We start from the raw sequence: 18,717 nt of genomic DNA, 5'->3' as shown, positions 1-18,717 counted from the left end.
AATATTCTTCCATATGCTTACATTGTTGGACACCCCCACCCCACACACACACACACACTCTCTTAGACTTGTGCCACCCCACTGAAGATATCCTGGAAACGCCTCAGCAGCTGCAATGTAAGGATACCCGCAGCCCCGCCCCTCTGCGTTGTCTATTTATAAAAGTGCAACGGCAGATGTTTGACAGTTGCACATGCTGCAGTACCAGCATTACTGAAGCTACAGCCCCCCGTCAATGGATAAAACTTTACCGTGCCCCCAAATCTCTGTCATATCCTGTGTCTGAATTTAATGACCTCCCCCTGCCAGCCTACGCGAAATACCTCCATACTTCAAAATCCGCAGTGCCTTTTTGACACATTATTTTAAAAAAAATGACAGAAGGGAACAATATGCCAGAAAACGATGCAGCCACCGAGACACCCGCCGGCAGCGAACCCGCAAAGGAGAAGCGTCCAGTAGAGGAGCAGGATGGGGAGAAGGAGAAGACGGAGAATAAGGAGAACGGGGACAGCAAAGTGGATATCCCAGAGAAAAGCGAGGGTCCGGGAGCCAAGGAGGAGGTTGAGTTTGTGCACCCCGAGGGCGGCTGGGGATGGGTGGTCATGCTGGCTTCCATGTGGTGCAACGGCTCGGTGTTTGGGATCCAGAACGCCTTCGGTGTAATGTATATCTACCTCCTGCAGGAATTTGGTAGCCCGGACGATAAAGACCTCCAATTCAGAACATGTGAGTATAGGCTAACCTGGCTGTATGAGTAAAAGTACCACATTAGTAAAGAATTATATATATGTTTAAATGTCATTTTATGTCATGAGTGTGTATTATTTTAGAAGAAAGGCGTGATGTAACCCCGCAGGATGAGTAACGGTCTTAAAGTAAGTGATGTCTTGCTCATGGGACAGTTTTAGTAATGGCGGGGAATTGAACCGACAACTTTCAAACCACCAACGAAGGTCTTCTCGAGAACAATTTCTTCTTAAAGACATAATAATTCTATAGCATCATATGTTTAACATTTAGCCCACTATAAAAACGTTAGCTAAGTTCAGCTAGCAAGTAATGTGTCGTTTCCTGGTGTGAGAGAAGGAAACGCATGCAGACAAAAGACAGTGCGGTTATATAGCACGGTTGTGGGGATAACGTTGCGAGCCTGGCGTCAAAGTTGTGACCTGGCACTCAGTGTGGTGATAATTTAAAAAAAAAAAAACTGGGTTAAGTGGTTGTTATGGTTTGTGTCTAATCCCGAGGAGTCCTGGAAAGCTCTCAGCGTGCTCTCGGTGTGAAAGTACGGCAGAGAGTCGCTTTAAAACGCGAATTAAATACAGCTTGATACAGCTTGCTCCCAGCGGGGGACGGAGTATAATTAATTATTTGAAAAGTCACTGAAGGGGAAACACAAATCAAAGTAGTAATTTCTTATACCATAGCGTGTACAAATACTCTTTTTTTTCTCACACGAATTCTCTTCTTGTCGTTCAGTCTAGTCAGCAGTCGGTATTATCGTACGAATTATGTAAAACCTTACATGTTTTTCTGCATTAAACTAAAAGAACACCTTAAAAACATTGAATATTACAGATAGCGGTGTGCCACACAGTCATGGCATAATCACATAGAGAATTTTTTTTGCGGTTTGTGTGTGTGTGTGTGTGTGTGTGAGAGAGAGAGAGACAGACAGAGGGACGGCTTACCACATGAATAATGGCCCTGTGCAGATTGTAACCACCTGTTGTTGGTATTGCTGTTTGGCAAATGAGCATGTAAAAGTAGTACTGCATGGGGGACCCATGTTTGTTGGTAGTCTGGGGCCTAGCTGTTCACCGACTCAATAGCTTCTTCTGCTGATCTCTGTGATTATTGCATTGGATTTTGTGTTGGTTGCAGCCAAGGTGGTTTGTACTATGGCTCTAACCCATTGCTTGCTTGGTGTGTTTTTTTTTCTTTTTTTTTAATGATCTGAAACATTTAATTAGATTTTTTCATATGCACCAGTCATAGCACCATTACAGGGTTTGTGCCAGAAAAATTGTAAACCGCCAGGGCTTTTTTTAGTCCAGTGCAGTGTTCTGGGCCCCAGCCCAACATGGGGATGCTATTTTGACTTATATCACCCACCTAAAGGTGGTAGTTGCACAGCAAGCATGGCAACAGCACTCCGCAGTGGTAGCATCTTCCCCCAGTTGGACAAATGGTAATGAGCACAAAGATTTGCCTTCAAACTCCACAGATCCCATTGCAATTAAGCATCCTTGGGATGTGCTCCAACAAGCCTGATCCACAGAAGCCAAAATTATGCTCGCAGTGTGTGTTGATTCCCGATGCCACCATAGGACATCCTCAAATTTCCTGTGTCTATACCTAGACCTATTTACTCTGTTCTATATCAGATGATACTTTTGTAAATTAGTTGCTTTTTCCTGTGGTATGGTTTTTCTTTCCATACAGAAAACTCCTAGCCAACCAAAGTGCATCACTACAAATTATTTGGCAATGTTCAATCTACTTATTGGCCAAATGTGTTTGGGGTAGTATCAACAAAAGTAAATACAGGGAAAATGTGCTGTATTCTGGACTAATGGAAAAAAAAAAACATGGAGAATTTACTGCAAATATTTATGTTTATTTGATAGATATTTCAGGATAAATGGTATGTAGCAGGCTGTTACTACGGTTTGTGTACTCTCCTGTGTACTTTCTTTTAAAGTGTCTTATAACCTTGGTTATGTGAAAGTGCTAAGCTAAAACATGCACTGTACATTGGATAATTGGACTACATCGAAGTTAGATCGTATTCTTGTAATAAATCGCTCTTCAGCTTGTTTGGAACCAGGCTGAGACCACCCCTGGTGGTTGTTTTGGTCTGCACCTGAGTCCACCATCTACCATCAACAGACTAAACAGCACGTCCATACATAGGACAGAAGGAGAGGTGACCATCAATGATGTCAGCTGACAGCATAATGATTCAGCGTAATAGCATGTGTTCACATTGAATGAGAGTTAGCAATGTATGAAAAACAATGTTGGTTAAGTATTAATTGAGTAATGCATTTCTTAAAGTTTTATGTATATTTTGTCTTTTACTATGCACACAGTTCACACACTGAATTTGTTAGCTAAATCTCTAATGAACTCTGGAAAATTAATAACACTAACAAGTATACTAACAAGTAACAACTACTTAATCCCCTATATATATATATAACTTAACATTCAGACAGCACTAATAATTACTTCATTCTTCTATCCATTTGAGATTACAGTGCCTGACTGCCAGGATGTAAATTCTTGAGTTAGAAGTTTTAGTGAGGTCTTTCCTGCTTATTTTCGCTTCATGAGATGGACAGCATCCATTCTTTCCATTTTTTTCCCTGATCCTGTTTCTCAGAAAGAACACAAAGTACTGCTTCAAACTAGATGTTCACTCTTCAGCTTGCCTTCCTGTCGTGAGAACAGAACTAATGAGAATTAATGAGGCAGTTGAGTGGTTTTGAAGTTGGACATTGTCATAGAGGAAGTGCCAGAATGCTAAGAGAACGCATCTATAACAGTCAGGATACAAGTCTTCGTAAACATCACAAATCCTTGAATGAGATCCCCTTCTTTCCCACATGAATATTTTTATCTGACTGAGCGTTAGAGGAAATGATGGAATTTAATTGACATGGAGGAAAACAGAATACTAAAATGAATTCCGTTGGATAGCTGGCTCTGTAATGGCTACTGAGTGTAGCGTGATTTGATCGTCTTAGTCTAGTTTCTGAGTCATTTTGGGGGAAGAACTGTAGCTGGGCAACGAATTTTATCAGATATATTAATAATGGTATTTCTAATATCTGATAATGAAAATGTAAAAAGTAAAGATGAGATGGAAGAAACACCCATCAGCCATTGTATGAGTGTTGCTTGTTGGCAACATAACAAGTCGTCTTCTCTGGCTGTGTAGACACTTTACTGCAGTCACCAAAATCCAGATACACTTTTCATCTCCCTGGTCAGGATTTTCCATGGAAATTTGTATCACTTGTTTACACGGACACTGCTGACATAGACTTTACTTTACTCAACTTTAGACAACAGTTTTACTTCCCAGCACAGTCCCTTGGATCTATTTTCTGTTTATCACTGGCTGTAATAACACATATGTGTATTTTTAGCAAGCTTTTCAAGCATTGCATAGCACACATTAAGAGTGCAAGTCCCCGCCCCCCAAAAAAAAGAAAAGAAAAAAGAGTGCAAGTCATATAGAGAGCTTCATTTTAGCACAAGTGAAAGTTGCGACAAGATACTGATATGCAGTCTTGTCTTGGAGGGAGACACAGAACATGTAATAAATTACTCAACCTAAAATATGTTCATGAATAAAAAATGATTGCCTGCTGTGAGTTAATTGGTTTTTATTGTTGCAATGAGAGATGGCAACACTTTGCTATTTACGTGGGTTCATTTCAGATCAGCATTTAAGGCTTGTACGTTTTGCAGTAATATTCTCTCCTCTGCTGTCTGTTTCACTGTGTGTGCTTATTTGTTTCGCTGTACACATGGAGTGGAGCAGATAAGACCATCAATATCATGGCCTGTGGTGCATGTCATACACAGAACACGAATACGATGTAACTGAAATGAATATATTAACTTATAAGCACGAATACTCAAAGATATTGAGTCAGTATTAGTCAGTATCTGATGTAGATTGGTGGGTTTAAAAAGCCGAATGGGTTAGACCTCCTTTCTGTTAAGACATTAACATTGTTTCTCATGTTTCAGTTTTATTGCGTTACTGGATACTTATTAGTTATTTTCATTTTCCTGTGAGTAAGACACTTTTTGATGGGACAGTTCAGAAGAAATACTTTAATGAACTTTTATTTTGATGATCACCAGGATATAAAAACTGCAGGTATTGATTCACCAATGAAGTCAAATAAAAATAAAAAAATCCTGAAAATGTTTGACTTTGAACCAAAAATAAGGCTTTAAAAAGCTTTTTTTTTTTACCTTGGAAATTCTGTTTCCAAGGGGCAATCGTGGAAGGTTGCCAGTTCGAGCCCTGGCTCTGATAGTTGTGTCCTTGGGCAAGACACTTCACCCGTTGCCTACTGGTGGTGGTCAGAGGGCCCGGTGGCGCCAGTGTCCAGCATCCTCGCCTCTGTCAGTGCGCCCCAGGGCAGCTGTGGCTACAATGTAGATTTCCATCACCAATGTGTGAATGGGTGGATGACTGAATGTAGTGTAAAGCGCTTTGGGGTCCATAGGGACTAAGTAAAGCGCTATACAAATACAGGCCATTTACTGTTTGAGTGCCATGGCTCTCCTTTATCTTATCTCTGATTTATCCCACTTCGGTACATTTTGAATGGGCATAATTACAGTCAATAAGACCCGAAGTAAAGATAACATAATAGGGAGAGATTGTTGCTGATTTACTGTTTTAACTTTGCCTATTAAAGCCTTCTGATAGGTAGTTTTACTCCTGTTCTTTATGGAGAATGGAGTACAAACAGTAAGTTTTTAATCCTCTAAGTTGACTGGGGAGTTGAAATGTAGGCAGTTCCACATTGAAAACCCCTCATGTGCCCTGTGCTTGGTGATTTGAGTGCAAAGACATACCAACGCACATGTTTGAACGTGTTTCTTTGTCTCACATTCAAGCTCCGATGCGGCTAAAACTGCATATGCCTTGAAACTGCACCTAAGATGAAAATAAATGTTCAGTTAAGGTCTGCAACTTAAAGCAGTTATTAGGGCCAGTATTTGTCTGTTCACTTTAAGGACCATGATGGCCTGATTGCTGTAAACGGGTTGCTTTTGTTGGAATAATTAAATTCAGTTCAACTTAGTTTAGTTATATTTATATAGCGCCAAATCACAACAGTTTATATTGTAAGGTCTTTAACTTGTAAGTTTTAATTCTTCTAGGGTCTACATTAATAATAATAATAATTATTATTATAATAATAATAACAATCCCTGCTTGGAATAACTGAAAATACTGCGCATTTCTCTCTTTCCTTTCTGAGAAGAATGATCAAACATTACTGCCTATGAGTAAAACTATATTCTTTTCTGTGATGCAGGGTAATGTGTATGATTTCAGGTTGCATAATGTGTTTATCATGCATGCTAACATATTAATTTGAATTTGTAGCTGTAGTTCCTATGGTCTGATCTACTACCAATTTACCAGAAATTATCTGCTGGGCATTCATGAATTTCTTAAATAGGGATATATATTCCATAAAAAGCAAGTTTCTAATAGCTGAAATCTTCAGCTAGTAGCTGTTTGTTGGTGCCAAAGATAACGCGCTGCAAAGCTCGGAAATTGTCACAGTCAACCAATCACAATGCATTATGTTGGGGTGGGAAGGTCAAGGCTCTATGCTGGTTCCCTCCCTGTGAAAGTGCCAGATGGGGTTATTCTTGAGCCTCGTGCCAAAAGCCACTTGGTTGTTGTCTACTGTCAGACCTGCCAAAGAACTTTGGACTAAACTAGTTTTTTGATACCTTGATTGTGTTGTTTTGATGACATGAGTGTGTTAGATCAGTTAACAGTAACTATGATTCCCTTGTACATTAACAGGAATTTGGTTTCCCTCAGTTATAGGGCAGCAGAACTGACTGAAGAGGGATCAGAACACGGGGGAAAGACTATATTAGGACTTTTCACTGCTTGGCTGCTGTCTGCCTTGTACTGAGGGCAAAGTGTTCAGTTGATGTTGAGTTTATTCTGTCAGCAGTCAGGCTTACTATATTGCTGCTTTAGCAATAATTTACTGTCACATGATGTTTTATGCAAGGGTTTGTTTTGTGAAGTAGACACGTTTCACTAGTTGAAAATGAACTGTTTTAAGTTTATTTTTTTAATTCAAATACCAAAAAGGTTATAGATAATGGATTTCCGATTGAATAATATGCTCAGATGGCTCCTGAAGGAGATGAGACAATTGTCAGTTAAATATTTATCTACAACTACAGGCTCACATGAATGTAACATGCCCAACCAAGTTTACATGCACTTTTAAAAAGCATAATTGATTGATCTTCATGGGTAACTTGGTTCAAAATAAAACAAAATGACTCCGATGGAATGGCTCCACAAAACCTTGACAAGTTTTAATCATAGACGGGTTAATATTTGACAGGCCGTTTGATTTCAGGCGTGTGTAAGCTTGGGTCTGAGTAGGTGAAGGTTGTCAAGAGATAAAGTCTCGAGAAGATAAACATGCTGGAGGCAGAGCCCACTTCAGTGGCACCAGGACAAATTGTTTGGCCCCCTGCACATGACACGCAGGGGACCAGCCCCTCAGACCACAGCCTGAGGGGCTGGATGTGAACTAATGGCTGTGATGTCCTTGCTCTTGGGCAATGTCAGACTGATTAACAGCAGGCAATCCCTGTGTCACTGCACCAAGATTAGGTCTTGAAACAGTCAGTCTTTATGGTCTCACTCAACCACGTCTAATTGACACAATGTGGAGGTGTTACAGTGCATGACAAGTATGAAAATGTGTTATTTTTACAGGGCAAAAGAGGGAATAAGAGGGAATAAATATCAGAAACAAAATTCTAAGTGGCACCTTCCTGTTTTGAAGGAAAAACAGAGTTGGGATAATGGTATGCTCCTATAGTACTATCCTATGGTGACTAATATCCCCAAAAAGCTACTGAAGCTCTCAGTAGCCCTCTAGCCTAAGCATGGCATGGGGTACTCTTTGATTTGTTTACTGTCTCCTGCATCCGTTCATTTCATCGACCATGGATAAAATTAACTTTGCACAAAGACCACTGTGAACTAATTAGGAACATCGAACATCACAGGCAGCACCGGCAAAAACCACACTGCCACTATAATAAGATTCACAGGTACATGATCGGTCTGGTCTCCATGTGTCTCTAAGCAGCCATGGTAACCATAGAAAACAGCATGGCCATTATATCACAGTGCTCATATATTTCTCAGGACAAGATTTTAATACGTTTTTCTGTTGCCTCTTTTATCATTACAGATATTATGGATTGATGTGGGTTTTTATTATGTACATACATGTAATTTTTATTATTTTACAATAAAATAAATTATTATTGAATAAATATTTATTTTAGATCAAGTTTATGTGGCATCAACAAATGTTTAAACTTGGGACTGACTTAAAATAAAATATCTATAGTTTTGTGGTTACTTTTTGTTTCTTTCTTAATACTAACAGTATTGTTAGTTACTACAAAAAATCTCATATTTTTAAAGGCAAAGTAGGTTTCTCTGCTGTTTTCAGTTTACTTTTTTTGTTAGTAACACATAGCTAGCTTAGCAAGCATGGTTTTGGAGGGAACTTTTTAGTAAACAAACATAAAATCACACTAGCTTGACACAGATGATAGCTGTATCTGTCATTGTCTTGCTCAAGGCCAATGAAAAGAAACCTTGTGGGGGTCATTTAGCCGTAGCCCTTTACAAAAAAAGTACTGATGGAGCAACTGCAGAGTGCATGGAACAATAAGTATTTTATTCAAATTCTCAACAAACACATATTTAAGTACAACAAATCCTCTGATTTACCACAAGATACATAAAATGTTAGTCAAAAACACCTTCCGATGGATACATTTTGAAGGTACAGATAATGGCAGTTCTAGGTTAAGTGTTGGCCTTTCTGTGAAACAAGAAGCTGGAGATAAGGGGACTTGGGGAGGAGTGTATGTATTCAAGCTGTTGTTTGCAACACTATACAGTGAGCTTAAAAAAGGGGGTGGACAAAAAGCTCCTCCAATCACCAGCTTGTTCTGACACACCACCCCTTTTTGCTTCCCTCTAACATGAAACACAACACCCATTTAACATTTTTCATATGGACTTCTAGTATCTGCTGCAGAGGGAAGTCATTCCAAGCATGCGTATGATGTGCTTTTTTATGCACAGCCATAAATCGCTCTGCAGCTGCTCCCCAAGTTTTTCCTGTGTCATCAGACAGACGTTTTCACTTCCTGCAGTGTGAGAGGCCAGAAAACACACAAATGATTTGAGTGGGTTGCAAACACACAAAAAACACTTCCCCCTTCTCCACAGTTTCCAGTGGAACTGCCCAATACAAATGGCTTCCAGCTGCTGTAAACTGGAATTGCTATATCCTTGTTGCAGACCCAGATGTTTGACTGCGGCACTAAGAGGCCCTGATTAGGGTTATGACTGGGGTCTTTGTGACTGATCGGCACCAGTTGAAAAGTCATACTGTAACAGTATTACACAGTAAGACCCCTTTAATTCAGCAGGAGTTGTAAGGAGTCTCCCTCATCTCTTTTCCAGCTATACTGTCCTCTAATTTCTATTCTTTTTTGCTGAAACTTAATTTATACATTTTACAATTTTTTAAATTAATTTAAAAGGTAACACAGTCTTAAGCAGCTGTTATACATTTGTGGGCCAAGCTCCTCTGATTCTGATGCAATCTAGGTATGTGAACCTGTTGTTGTGTCTAGACTTTATTTGACAGATGTAGCAGTGATTAAAACCAACCAACCAAACCAATGGAGGATACTATCCAGTGTATCCTCCATTGTAATAAAAGAAATAAAGTGTCATAATTAGTCTCTTAGGGTAACTCCACAGAATTTATACATGTCGATTACAGTTCCTCTTAAAAAAGATTTCTGTTGCTTCCTTTTAATTCAAATAAAATGCCTACTCCAGACCAAATAATCAGAGAAGTGAAAAATTGTGTCATGGCAACAGAATAAACACCAACACTAACTTCAGCACGTCTTTGGTACACTAAATTTTAATTTGAGAACTCTTGCATGTTCTACAATCCCAAGTTCATCCACCGTCTCAAAAAGGTTTTTATAGGTTTCTTCTTTTGAGGCCAGCCTTCTGATTGGATTCCCATGAACCATCTTGAGGATATCCCCTCTTGATGATGTCATAGAGATCCAAAAGTATTCAAAATCATTTAAAATATTGAAAACTATTTAAATGGGCAGTATGTTGCCTCAAGAAGGTCCTGGGTTCGAATCCACCATCGGGGCCTTTCATTGTGGAGTTTGGATAGTCTCTCTGTATATGCATGGGTTCTGTCCAGGTACTCCAGCTTTCTCCCACAGCCCAAGACATGCAGTTAGTGGGGTTAGGTTAACTGTTAGTTCCGAATGACTGTTAGTGTGTATGGCTGTCTGTCTCTCTGTGTCAAGAGATGCAAACAACATGCTTTATTTGCATGTTGTTGTTTTTCCTTTTCTTTTTAAGGAGCTTGAAAAGAAAAGCTTCAAGGGGCCTAAAAAAAGTTTCAAGAAAGCTCCTTTGATTACTATGACCTGGATGACTGAGAACCTACACAGACTTTTCTTTTTTTTTCCTTTTAGATATAATTATTTGAGATTAGCATTAGGAAGCAAAGCTGGGAGGATGTGAATCGAGTGCAGTTAGCTGGGAAATATGTGGGTCACTAAAACATATTCACTGCACTTAGTTGGCATTTCTTAACTTCCCTTTTCCTTTTTCTTCCCCCGGCTCTCAATGCTGTCGTCAGAGAAGAATGTGCTCTGCCTTGTGGGAGCCAAGTGTGCGTTCAGTGCAGTAGGGTCCACTTCCTGAGCCCTGGTCAGCGAGTCCAAATGTCTGATAGTGAGCTGGCTGTGAGGCTGCTGGGTATAGACAGCTGCAGGATTTAAGGCCACTGCTCTGCTTAGTTTCTTCTGTCTGGGAGATTAAGGAGCCTGGATGTAACTACAGTACATGAAAGGCTAGGTGTTTCTAGCCAGCTAATAGCTTATCAGATTGAAGTAGCTGTGTGGATGTTAGACCACACAATTATCGACAGGTCCAACTGAATTGTCTTTGCATATCATTTAGTCCTTTGGAATTTAAACAGAACAACCTATGGTCTGTATGTTGTCTCTCAGAAGAACTGAGCTATTCTAGTATTCTACTTTGTAATTAAGTACAGTAATTAATAGTTGCACATGGTGAAGAAGTGAAATGTTAAATATTTCTAACAGTGGTTTATTTAGCATAACTGCCGATGGTTATTGCATTTGAACAAAAAACAGAGCACCACCTACAGAGTCTTAAATTGGATTCAGGAGGGGCTCTCTCCTCCACAGCCGCTGCTCCTCCACATGAAAAGGAACTAGGTGAGGTGGTTCAGGCATCTGACAAGGATGGCTCCTTGACGCCTCCTGGGTGAGGTGTTCCAGGCATGTTCCAACGGGAGGAGGCCCTGGGGTAGAACCAAAACACGCTAGAGAAATCTCTTGTCTGGTTTGTGAACGCCTTGGTGTTGCCCTGGACAAGTGGAAGAAAATGGATGAATGGAAACACTGTCCAGTAATAGCTCTAACTAACATGGTCACTGTATCAGGTTATCATAAAATCTTGATTCCTGGTGGTTACATTTTTTATATTTTCCACCGTTAACTGAACTGCCAACTGAATCTGAAAAAACAGCTATTATTATTTTGTCTCCAAAACTTTTACATAGTGTGATCTCTAAAGTTAAACCTGGGTTTGGGTGTACTTTCATGGAATACCAGTTTGTACCTTTATCTCCATCAGCACCAATAAAAGAAACGGTGATGTACCCAGCAAAACAAGAGCTCTTGGAAAGTGAAGTGAAATAATGATGATGGCCTGATCACAATGTTGGGGCGTGCTGGGTGTTTTATATATATGTATATATATATATATATATATATATATATATATATATATATATATATATATATATATATATATATATATATATATATATATATATATATAAAGCCATTAAAGTCAATACTACGTCATGGTAACAAACACTTTTGCATTGGTGCTGTGTTGATACAGGGGGACATCTGGTCTTGTTTTTGGTTTGATGGCCGTGAGAGCATTTTAGTCGCTAAAACCTTTTTCCTCCTCACTTTGTGTTCATTATAGTGGAACAGCCTGGGACTTCGGGGTAAGTTGTAAGTGGTCTATAGTGTTAAATGAAGCCTGTCTTCATTCTCCATGTTTCAACTAGACATTGGTAACATCTGAGCATCTTTGGTCAACAGATTCCTAGAACGTGCCATAGAGATGTTCTGTTTGTTTAATTACCTGAGCAAGTCTTGTGCTACCTCAATACTGCAAAATGCCTCATCCATTAGATGCTTTTGTTAATTTTGGTTATAAGATAACTCTTCAGATAGCTTTTTTAAATGCAAACCCTTTGAATTTATTCATACATTTAAGTAAAGTCTTCAGTGCTCCGTTTGTGGCATTCAGTGCAGTGATCTCACTTGATGTTTCATAGAAATTAGGATTAAAGAGATAGATAAATATATTTGTTTTAAGGAAGGAAAATAAAGATGACATGAACTTATAAACGTACATGCTATAGCTAAACTTGTCAGCACATAGCACAGGGGATGTTTAATTATAATTAATGGGTAAACAGTGGTAATTATTTGTCAGTACTTGAAACAAAGTTAAGAAACTTTTTAAAAATAATTTTAAAGTAATGACTAAACGGCCAAAATATTCAAAATTAATAAATTTATTGAGCCGTTAAGCTAGTCAGTTAATAGTTAGCTTGAAATATTAGAAATTAGATTTAAAACTGCACAAATGCATAATTGAGCATAACAAAAAAACACTGACATTTCAGTTATTGTTCAATGTTATTATTGACAGGTCCAACTGAATTGTCTTTCAAAACCCTCATTCAAAACAACACGTGATGCATGGTGTCATTACTGAAGTTCTTGGGGTCATTAGGGAAAATCAGGCAAGAATGCCCAAAGTAGTTACCTCAAATGATACACAGGCTTTCTGAGTTTTAAAATATGCAGTTTTCTGTGGATAACAGGTGTATTATGCAGTTTCCTAGGTCTCAAGGTTCAGTTGTTGTGGGGTGACTGGGTTCAGAGTTGGGGGGGGGGGTTTCCAGTGAAGCAGACGGATGACTTAGGGAAACTCGTCTGCTAGTATTTAAAGCAGTGCCCGTAGCTAGAGGTGGATGTCACTGGGACACAAAGAATCCTGATTTTACATTGTTTTTAATCTAGAATTTCTCTTGTCTGAAGCATAAATGCTTTTAAATCAAGACAGCCAGAAGAGCACAACAGCAATTTCCTGTTGCTTTTGAAGGATTCTTGCTTCTTCTCGTTCACTGGCATTTATTAGAGTGAACATTTTCTGACTTACTGTGTTGTCTGGAATAACTCTAAAGAAGCTTTGGGAGTTCCCCCGAATGATAAAGACTATGTGTTCCTCTGACTTTCGGTCCATCCTTGTTATCAGAGTTTTAATTTGTACTTTGGTTTATGACGGAATGGCTGTAAAACTGATATAGAACCTAACAACATAAGTGCATTTAGTGTTTACAACATTAATCCTTACATGACAAATATCTAAACTATCATGGTGAATTACTGTTGTGTAAAAAAGTGACTGAAAAGAAATAAAATGAAAATAACTGTTGCCACATTTCGCAGGGACCACTAGGTAATAAACAACTGTGGACAGTTTGATTTAAACAATGAGCAATAAAGCCTCTCAGTTGCTGGCTGACTGTAAACTCTTGGCACACTGAAATAAACACGTCTCCTCAAGTGTGACTTTAAAAAGGGAGAAGCTGGTGACAGTGTTGTCCAGATTAATCCTAAAATCACAACCACACTGGTGTTTTTCTTTGGAACTTCATAGCATCTGTTTCATTTGGAAACCTGAGATCGCTTAATACTCTGCCAGCATGGGGTGAGGTGAGGAGAATAAAATCCCAGCAACAACCCTGAAACTTGACACAAGGGTTTCCTGTTAGTCGTGTAAAAAACAGACAACAAAAGCATTCCAGCTCCAGTTGGTCTTTTCCCACAAGTTTCACCTGACTTAGCTCCAGAGTCAACAACTTTTTATATGGCTTGTGTCACATGTGCTGACCTGTTGTTCACCTGAAGGCATTTCTGGTCTCTATTGTTATCTGGTATTGGATGTGTGATGTCTTAAAGAGAAAGTTCCCAGTTCCCAGCAGTCTTTTGTACAAAAACATGTCACTCTCGCCTTTTTCCCTATAGTCATGACAAACACACTAACAGAATAGCTTTGTTCACAGAAATTCTTATTTACCTTTTAAGGGGCCTTGGTATAGTCCATCCATTGTCTAAAACAAACTTTTTTGGCTTTCCCCCTGCATTAAAATGAACTTTCTTCTCATTGGCTGGCTTTTGCAAAGAAACAGTTTGAACAGCAGGTGAGTAGGGCTTGCACAGCCGGAGCTGTTAATCTGAGATGACCATGTTATGATTGTCCCCTCTCACTGATGCCAGTTAGAGTAAACTTGAACCTTTGGCTCACAGGTATGACTTACTAACGACCTCAGTATTTGAAAATTAATAATAATGTATTTTGTATCTTGTGTGTTCTGTCACCATATGGTTTATTTGCTTCTTTTCCATCTACGAAGGAAATCATACAAGGAATGTGTAAATGTATGGACTATGTACGTAAGAAGCATTTGTAAAGCCTGAGTTCAGTAGATTCAAATACAAAGTACAGCAGGAGTAAAATGGCCAAGATGTAAAAAAGGGAACTCATGACGTTGGTAAGGCATGTGATGACTGGTTGCCTAGTAAGCTGTACAGTGTGTGTGTATCCTTGCGTAAATGTGTGCATCGATACAGAAACAATAGTGTTCTGTTATTGCAACATGACCCTTTGTTTAGCGGTTAGTGTCTGTAGTGTAAAGTATTTTCCTGGAGACAGTTGTGCAAGGTGTTTTTTTCCTTCCCTGTATCTACTATTGTGGGGTCTACCTTACAATGTAAAGCACCTTGAGGCAACTGTTGTTGTGATTTGCTGCTATATAAATAATATTGAATTGAATTGAATTCAACTGAATTGAATTGAAATATAATAGAATCATGACATTCATTCTGTCTTCCCACTGTGTGTCTCCTGCAGCATGGGTGGGCTCCCTCTCCATGGGCATGATCTTCTTCTGCTCTCCCATCGTCAGCATATTCACCGACATGCTCGGCTGCAGAATTGTTGCAGTGGGTGGTGCTGCTGTGGGTCTGGTCGGCCTACTGGGTAGCTCCTTTGTCACGTAAGGAAGTTTCCCAACTCACAACTGCATAAGAATTTTTTTTACATTTCTTAAGATAGCATGCTTTTGCTTTATGTATGATTCTTTTGTAGCACCTTTTAACTGTTATTTAACTTTGGACGTACAGGCAAAACCTTAGTATTATAGGATATCAGGCCTGTCTCGCTTCACTTTTTTGTCACATGACAAAATATGCATACAGTGTTTTCCACTGAAAAAGATTGTATTTGGGGCAGTAACAAGGCACCCATGATTTCTTATATGGTTTCCACAACTATAATATATCATGCTTTTTAGAAACTTCTAAGTTAACATTTTGGGCTGCATGTTGTGAGGGCAAAATGCATAGACACATGCTAACTAGTACTAAGTAACAAATGAAATACAGGACATTCACTCATCTAAAGTCAAACGCAAATGTCTTGGATGGACTGTATCTTGCAGCACAACACATTTACCCTAAATATCAAATACCAATATCACAAACATAGTGAAGAGGTCAAACTCAGTGACTCTGTTCACTTGGCGAAACTTTCAAAATGAGAGCAAGGGGACCGTAGTCCTGTTGGTTAATTGAATGGTAAAAATAAAAATAAATATCAGTGTAACTGTGTGGTCTGCCTGATTTTATTTGATCAATTCGATGAGTCAGTTTGATCTCCCAAAACAAAACAGTTTATATAAAATGATGACTTCATGGTAAAAATGACCTAGAATCTCATTGTGGCCTACAAGTGAGGAAACACTCACACAGTCATATGTGGTTCAAGCAACGCAACAAGTGCAACGCACACACTTTATCACTAGAGTAAGCAATAAAACTGCTGAATTACAGCTGGTCAAATGACAGAAACTGTGGTCAGGAAGCTGAGTTCTCAGGGTGCAGACTTACTATGTGACTGCTATTGGCACTTAGATATTTATTTAAGCCAAACAGAACTTTGAAACTCACTGTGTGCAAAACCATTTCCAAAAACGCTAGGCCCCTGTATAAAAATGTAAGTAAAAACAGAATGCAGTGATTGGCAAAGCTCATAAACCTATAAAATATTTTATTAACAGTGGAACTAAGAACATGTACTATTTTAAGGAAAAGGCATTAGGTCATTTTGAATTTGGTGGCAGCAACATGCTGTCTGTCAGTTTTCATGAAATAGTAAAATGACTTAGTTTAAACAATTGATAACTTTTATAATTATGAGTCACTGACAATGTAAACCAATATGCACCATCGGTTAGAATGTGTCATAATGTGTTAAAAATATTTAAACGAATTATTTGTTGTCACTGAAGTTATAGCAAATTAACTTAATGTGAGAACGAGTTAGGAGACTTACTCTGTATTTGATTTATGTGAATGAGAATTGTGTTACTGCATTTGATTTAACCTAATACGTGATAAAGCTTCTTGAAACAAAAATCTGTAAACAACATTTTTTTGGACCTTTAAAGACATTTGACATCTTATTTTATAGTTTCTGCTGCTAAGAACTGATTCTTTTCTGGGAAATATCTTGCAGATGAATTGGCAACTCTGAATGAATCGACTGTACACTGATGTTATTTATTTGCTCCTAGGTCCCTGGGCCCCATGTACTTCACATACGGCATTGTGTTCTCCTGCGGCTGCTCTTTCGCCTACCAGCCAAGCCTGGTCATCCTTGGCCATTACTTTAAGAAGCGCCTTGGCCTGGTAAATGGTATTGTAACAGCCGGCAGCAGCGTCTTCACGATCGCTATGCCCTTTGTGCTGTCAGCCTTACTGAAAAACATAGGCCTATACTCCACCATGCGTGTCCTCTGCATCCTCATGCTTGTGCTGATGTTGGCTGGCTTCACTTACAAGCCCCTGCTGCCGGTCAAACCGAAAGACTCCCAAACAGGCAGCTCACACCTAAAACAGATTTTCAACGTCAATATCTGGAAGTCGTGGGGATATCGCATCTGGGCCTTCGGCATTCCCGCTGCCCTCTATGGCTACTTTGTGCCTTATGTTCATCTGGTAAGTACTTATCACTTCTTTCATCTGCTGTGTTAATAATATTTATGCTGGCATTCATACTTACTGTTTGTGTATGTGCCGTTCACTCCCCTCCAAACAAGGGGTTGGTAATGATCCATTTGACATATGGGAGCATGCAAATTCCAAGATTCCACAGTGTGATTTTGCAACTATCCTACTCCTGGGTTCTGGATCTCATTATTGGCATGGTTAACAAGGAATAAGGGTGAGAGGTTAGCTAGCTTCAACAGCACAGTCATCAAAACTCATAACAGCTATGTGAATAACAGAACTGTGAAAGGGGAGAGGAAGGGAAGTTGAAACCATGGCAGGATCTTCCAGACATTCAGTGGTGGCACAGAGTGTTACTGTCTTTTAATATTTTGCTTTTTGGCAACTGTGATAAATTAAAAATTTTATTTAAGGGAGGATGCAAAAGGAGACAGAAAAACACATCATTTGAGAACGTTTCCAGAGTTCCATCACGTGCACCAGTGTTATATCAGATGAATTTTCTCCAAGTGTGCACTTCAATATCACTATAATCCCAAGGACAAAACATCTAAACGCAAGCTAGACAGCTAAGTGCATGCTGAAGATGCATGGGACAGGATAGAGAGCCAGCCAGCTCTTCAAGACAAGACTCAGCTGAACATCTGCACCCAAACAGAGAGAGGGCACTCCTTTGAGAATTCTAATGTTCACAGTTTGGAAACATGGTTTGAGAGAAGAGTCATCATTGGACTATCAGTCATTCTAATATGTGTGTGTGTAATATGTGGCTGTAATAATTCACATGATGGCTGGGTGGAGCAGTGTCGCACAAAGAGTTCACACCTTGCCTCGTGAGACCCTTAATGATTTGAAATGATGGGGATTCCAGTAGAAATGTTGGTGCTTTGCGCACGGCTTATTTGGCACGATATAAATGCACAAAAGTGGCACAAAGATTACAGTTTTACTATTGCAGGCTTTTCTTGACACTGAATTCTCCTTGCTGTGCATGACGTGTCCATACCACCGTTGGCGTGCTTCCCTCATCATCTTTTCGATTGGGGCAACTCTGAGTCATTTTCGAACATCTTCATTTGTCACACAATCCGGGCGGGTTAAGCCCAGACATCCACCTGAGCATCTTCATCTCCATGGAGGATCTGCTCGTGTTTCTTGGTGGCTGGCCAGCATTCCGCTCCATATAGGGCCACCGGCCATAGGACTGTCTTGTAGATCTTGGCTTTAAGGTGTTCAGGCATCCTCTTATCGCACAGGATGCCGGTGGATTTACGCCATTTAAGCCATGCTGTGTTGACTCGTGAGCACACATCCGGGAGAGTCTCGCCGTCCGCCGAGACCAGGGACCTGAGATATTTGAATTGGGCGGTCTTCTTTAACTCCTGGCCGTCGATCTGGATCAATCCCAGGATCTGAGGGCCACATTCTAGGTATTCCGTTTTCTTGGTGTTTAGGTGCATTCCACTTTCTTTCAGCTGGTCCTTCCATTCCTGCGACTGCTCTTGTAGGGGCAGGCGGTCTGGGTCTGCGAGTGCCACATCGTCTGCGTAAAGGAGGGTCCAAGGTATTGGTTATTGTAATGCTGTGTTCATGCAGAGGATGAACAGCAGGGCTGAGCTTTGGTGGACGCCTAAACGGTGG

General features: G+C 39.7%; 1 protein-coding gene across 1 annotated transcript in view; it reads left to right on the top strand.

Moving 5' to 3' along the window:
* Positions 1-175: 175 nt before the first annotated feature.
* Positions 176-18,717, top strand: part of slc16a10 (solute carrier family 16 member 10) — a 30,604-nt gene continuing 12,062 nt past the window's right edge. The window contains exons 1-3 of the mRNA XM_040027997.1: positions 176-729; positions 14,918-15,062; positions 16,641-17,064. Coding sequence (XP_039883931.1) covers positions 375-729; positions 14,918-15,062; positions 16,641-17,064 — 924 coding nt within the window. The 5' untranslated portion in view covers positions 176-374. The remainder of the gene's footprint in view (positions 730-14,917; positions 15,063-16,640; positions 17,065-18,717) is intronic.

Source organism: Simochromis diagramma, unplaced genomic scaffold (genome assembly GCF_900408965.1).
Source record: "Simochromis diagramma unplaced genomic scaffold, fSimDia1.1 OVJJ01000746.1, whole genome shotgun sequence".
NCBI lineage: Eukaryota > Metazoa > Chordata > Actinopteri > Cichliformes > Cichlidae > Simochromis > Simochromis diagramma.
The sequence above is the reverse complement of the archived record's forward strand: the minus strand, read 5'-3'. Positions and strand labels throughout refer to the sequence as shown.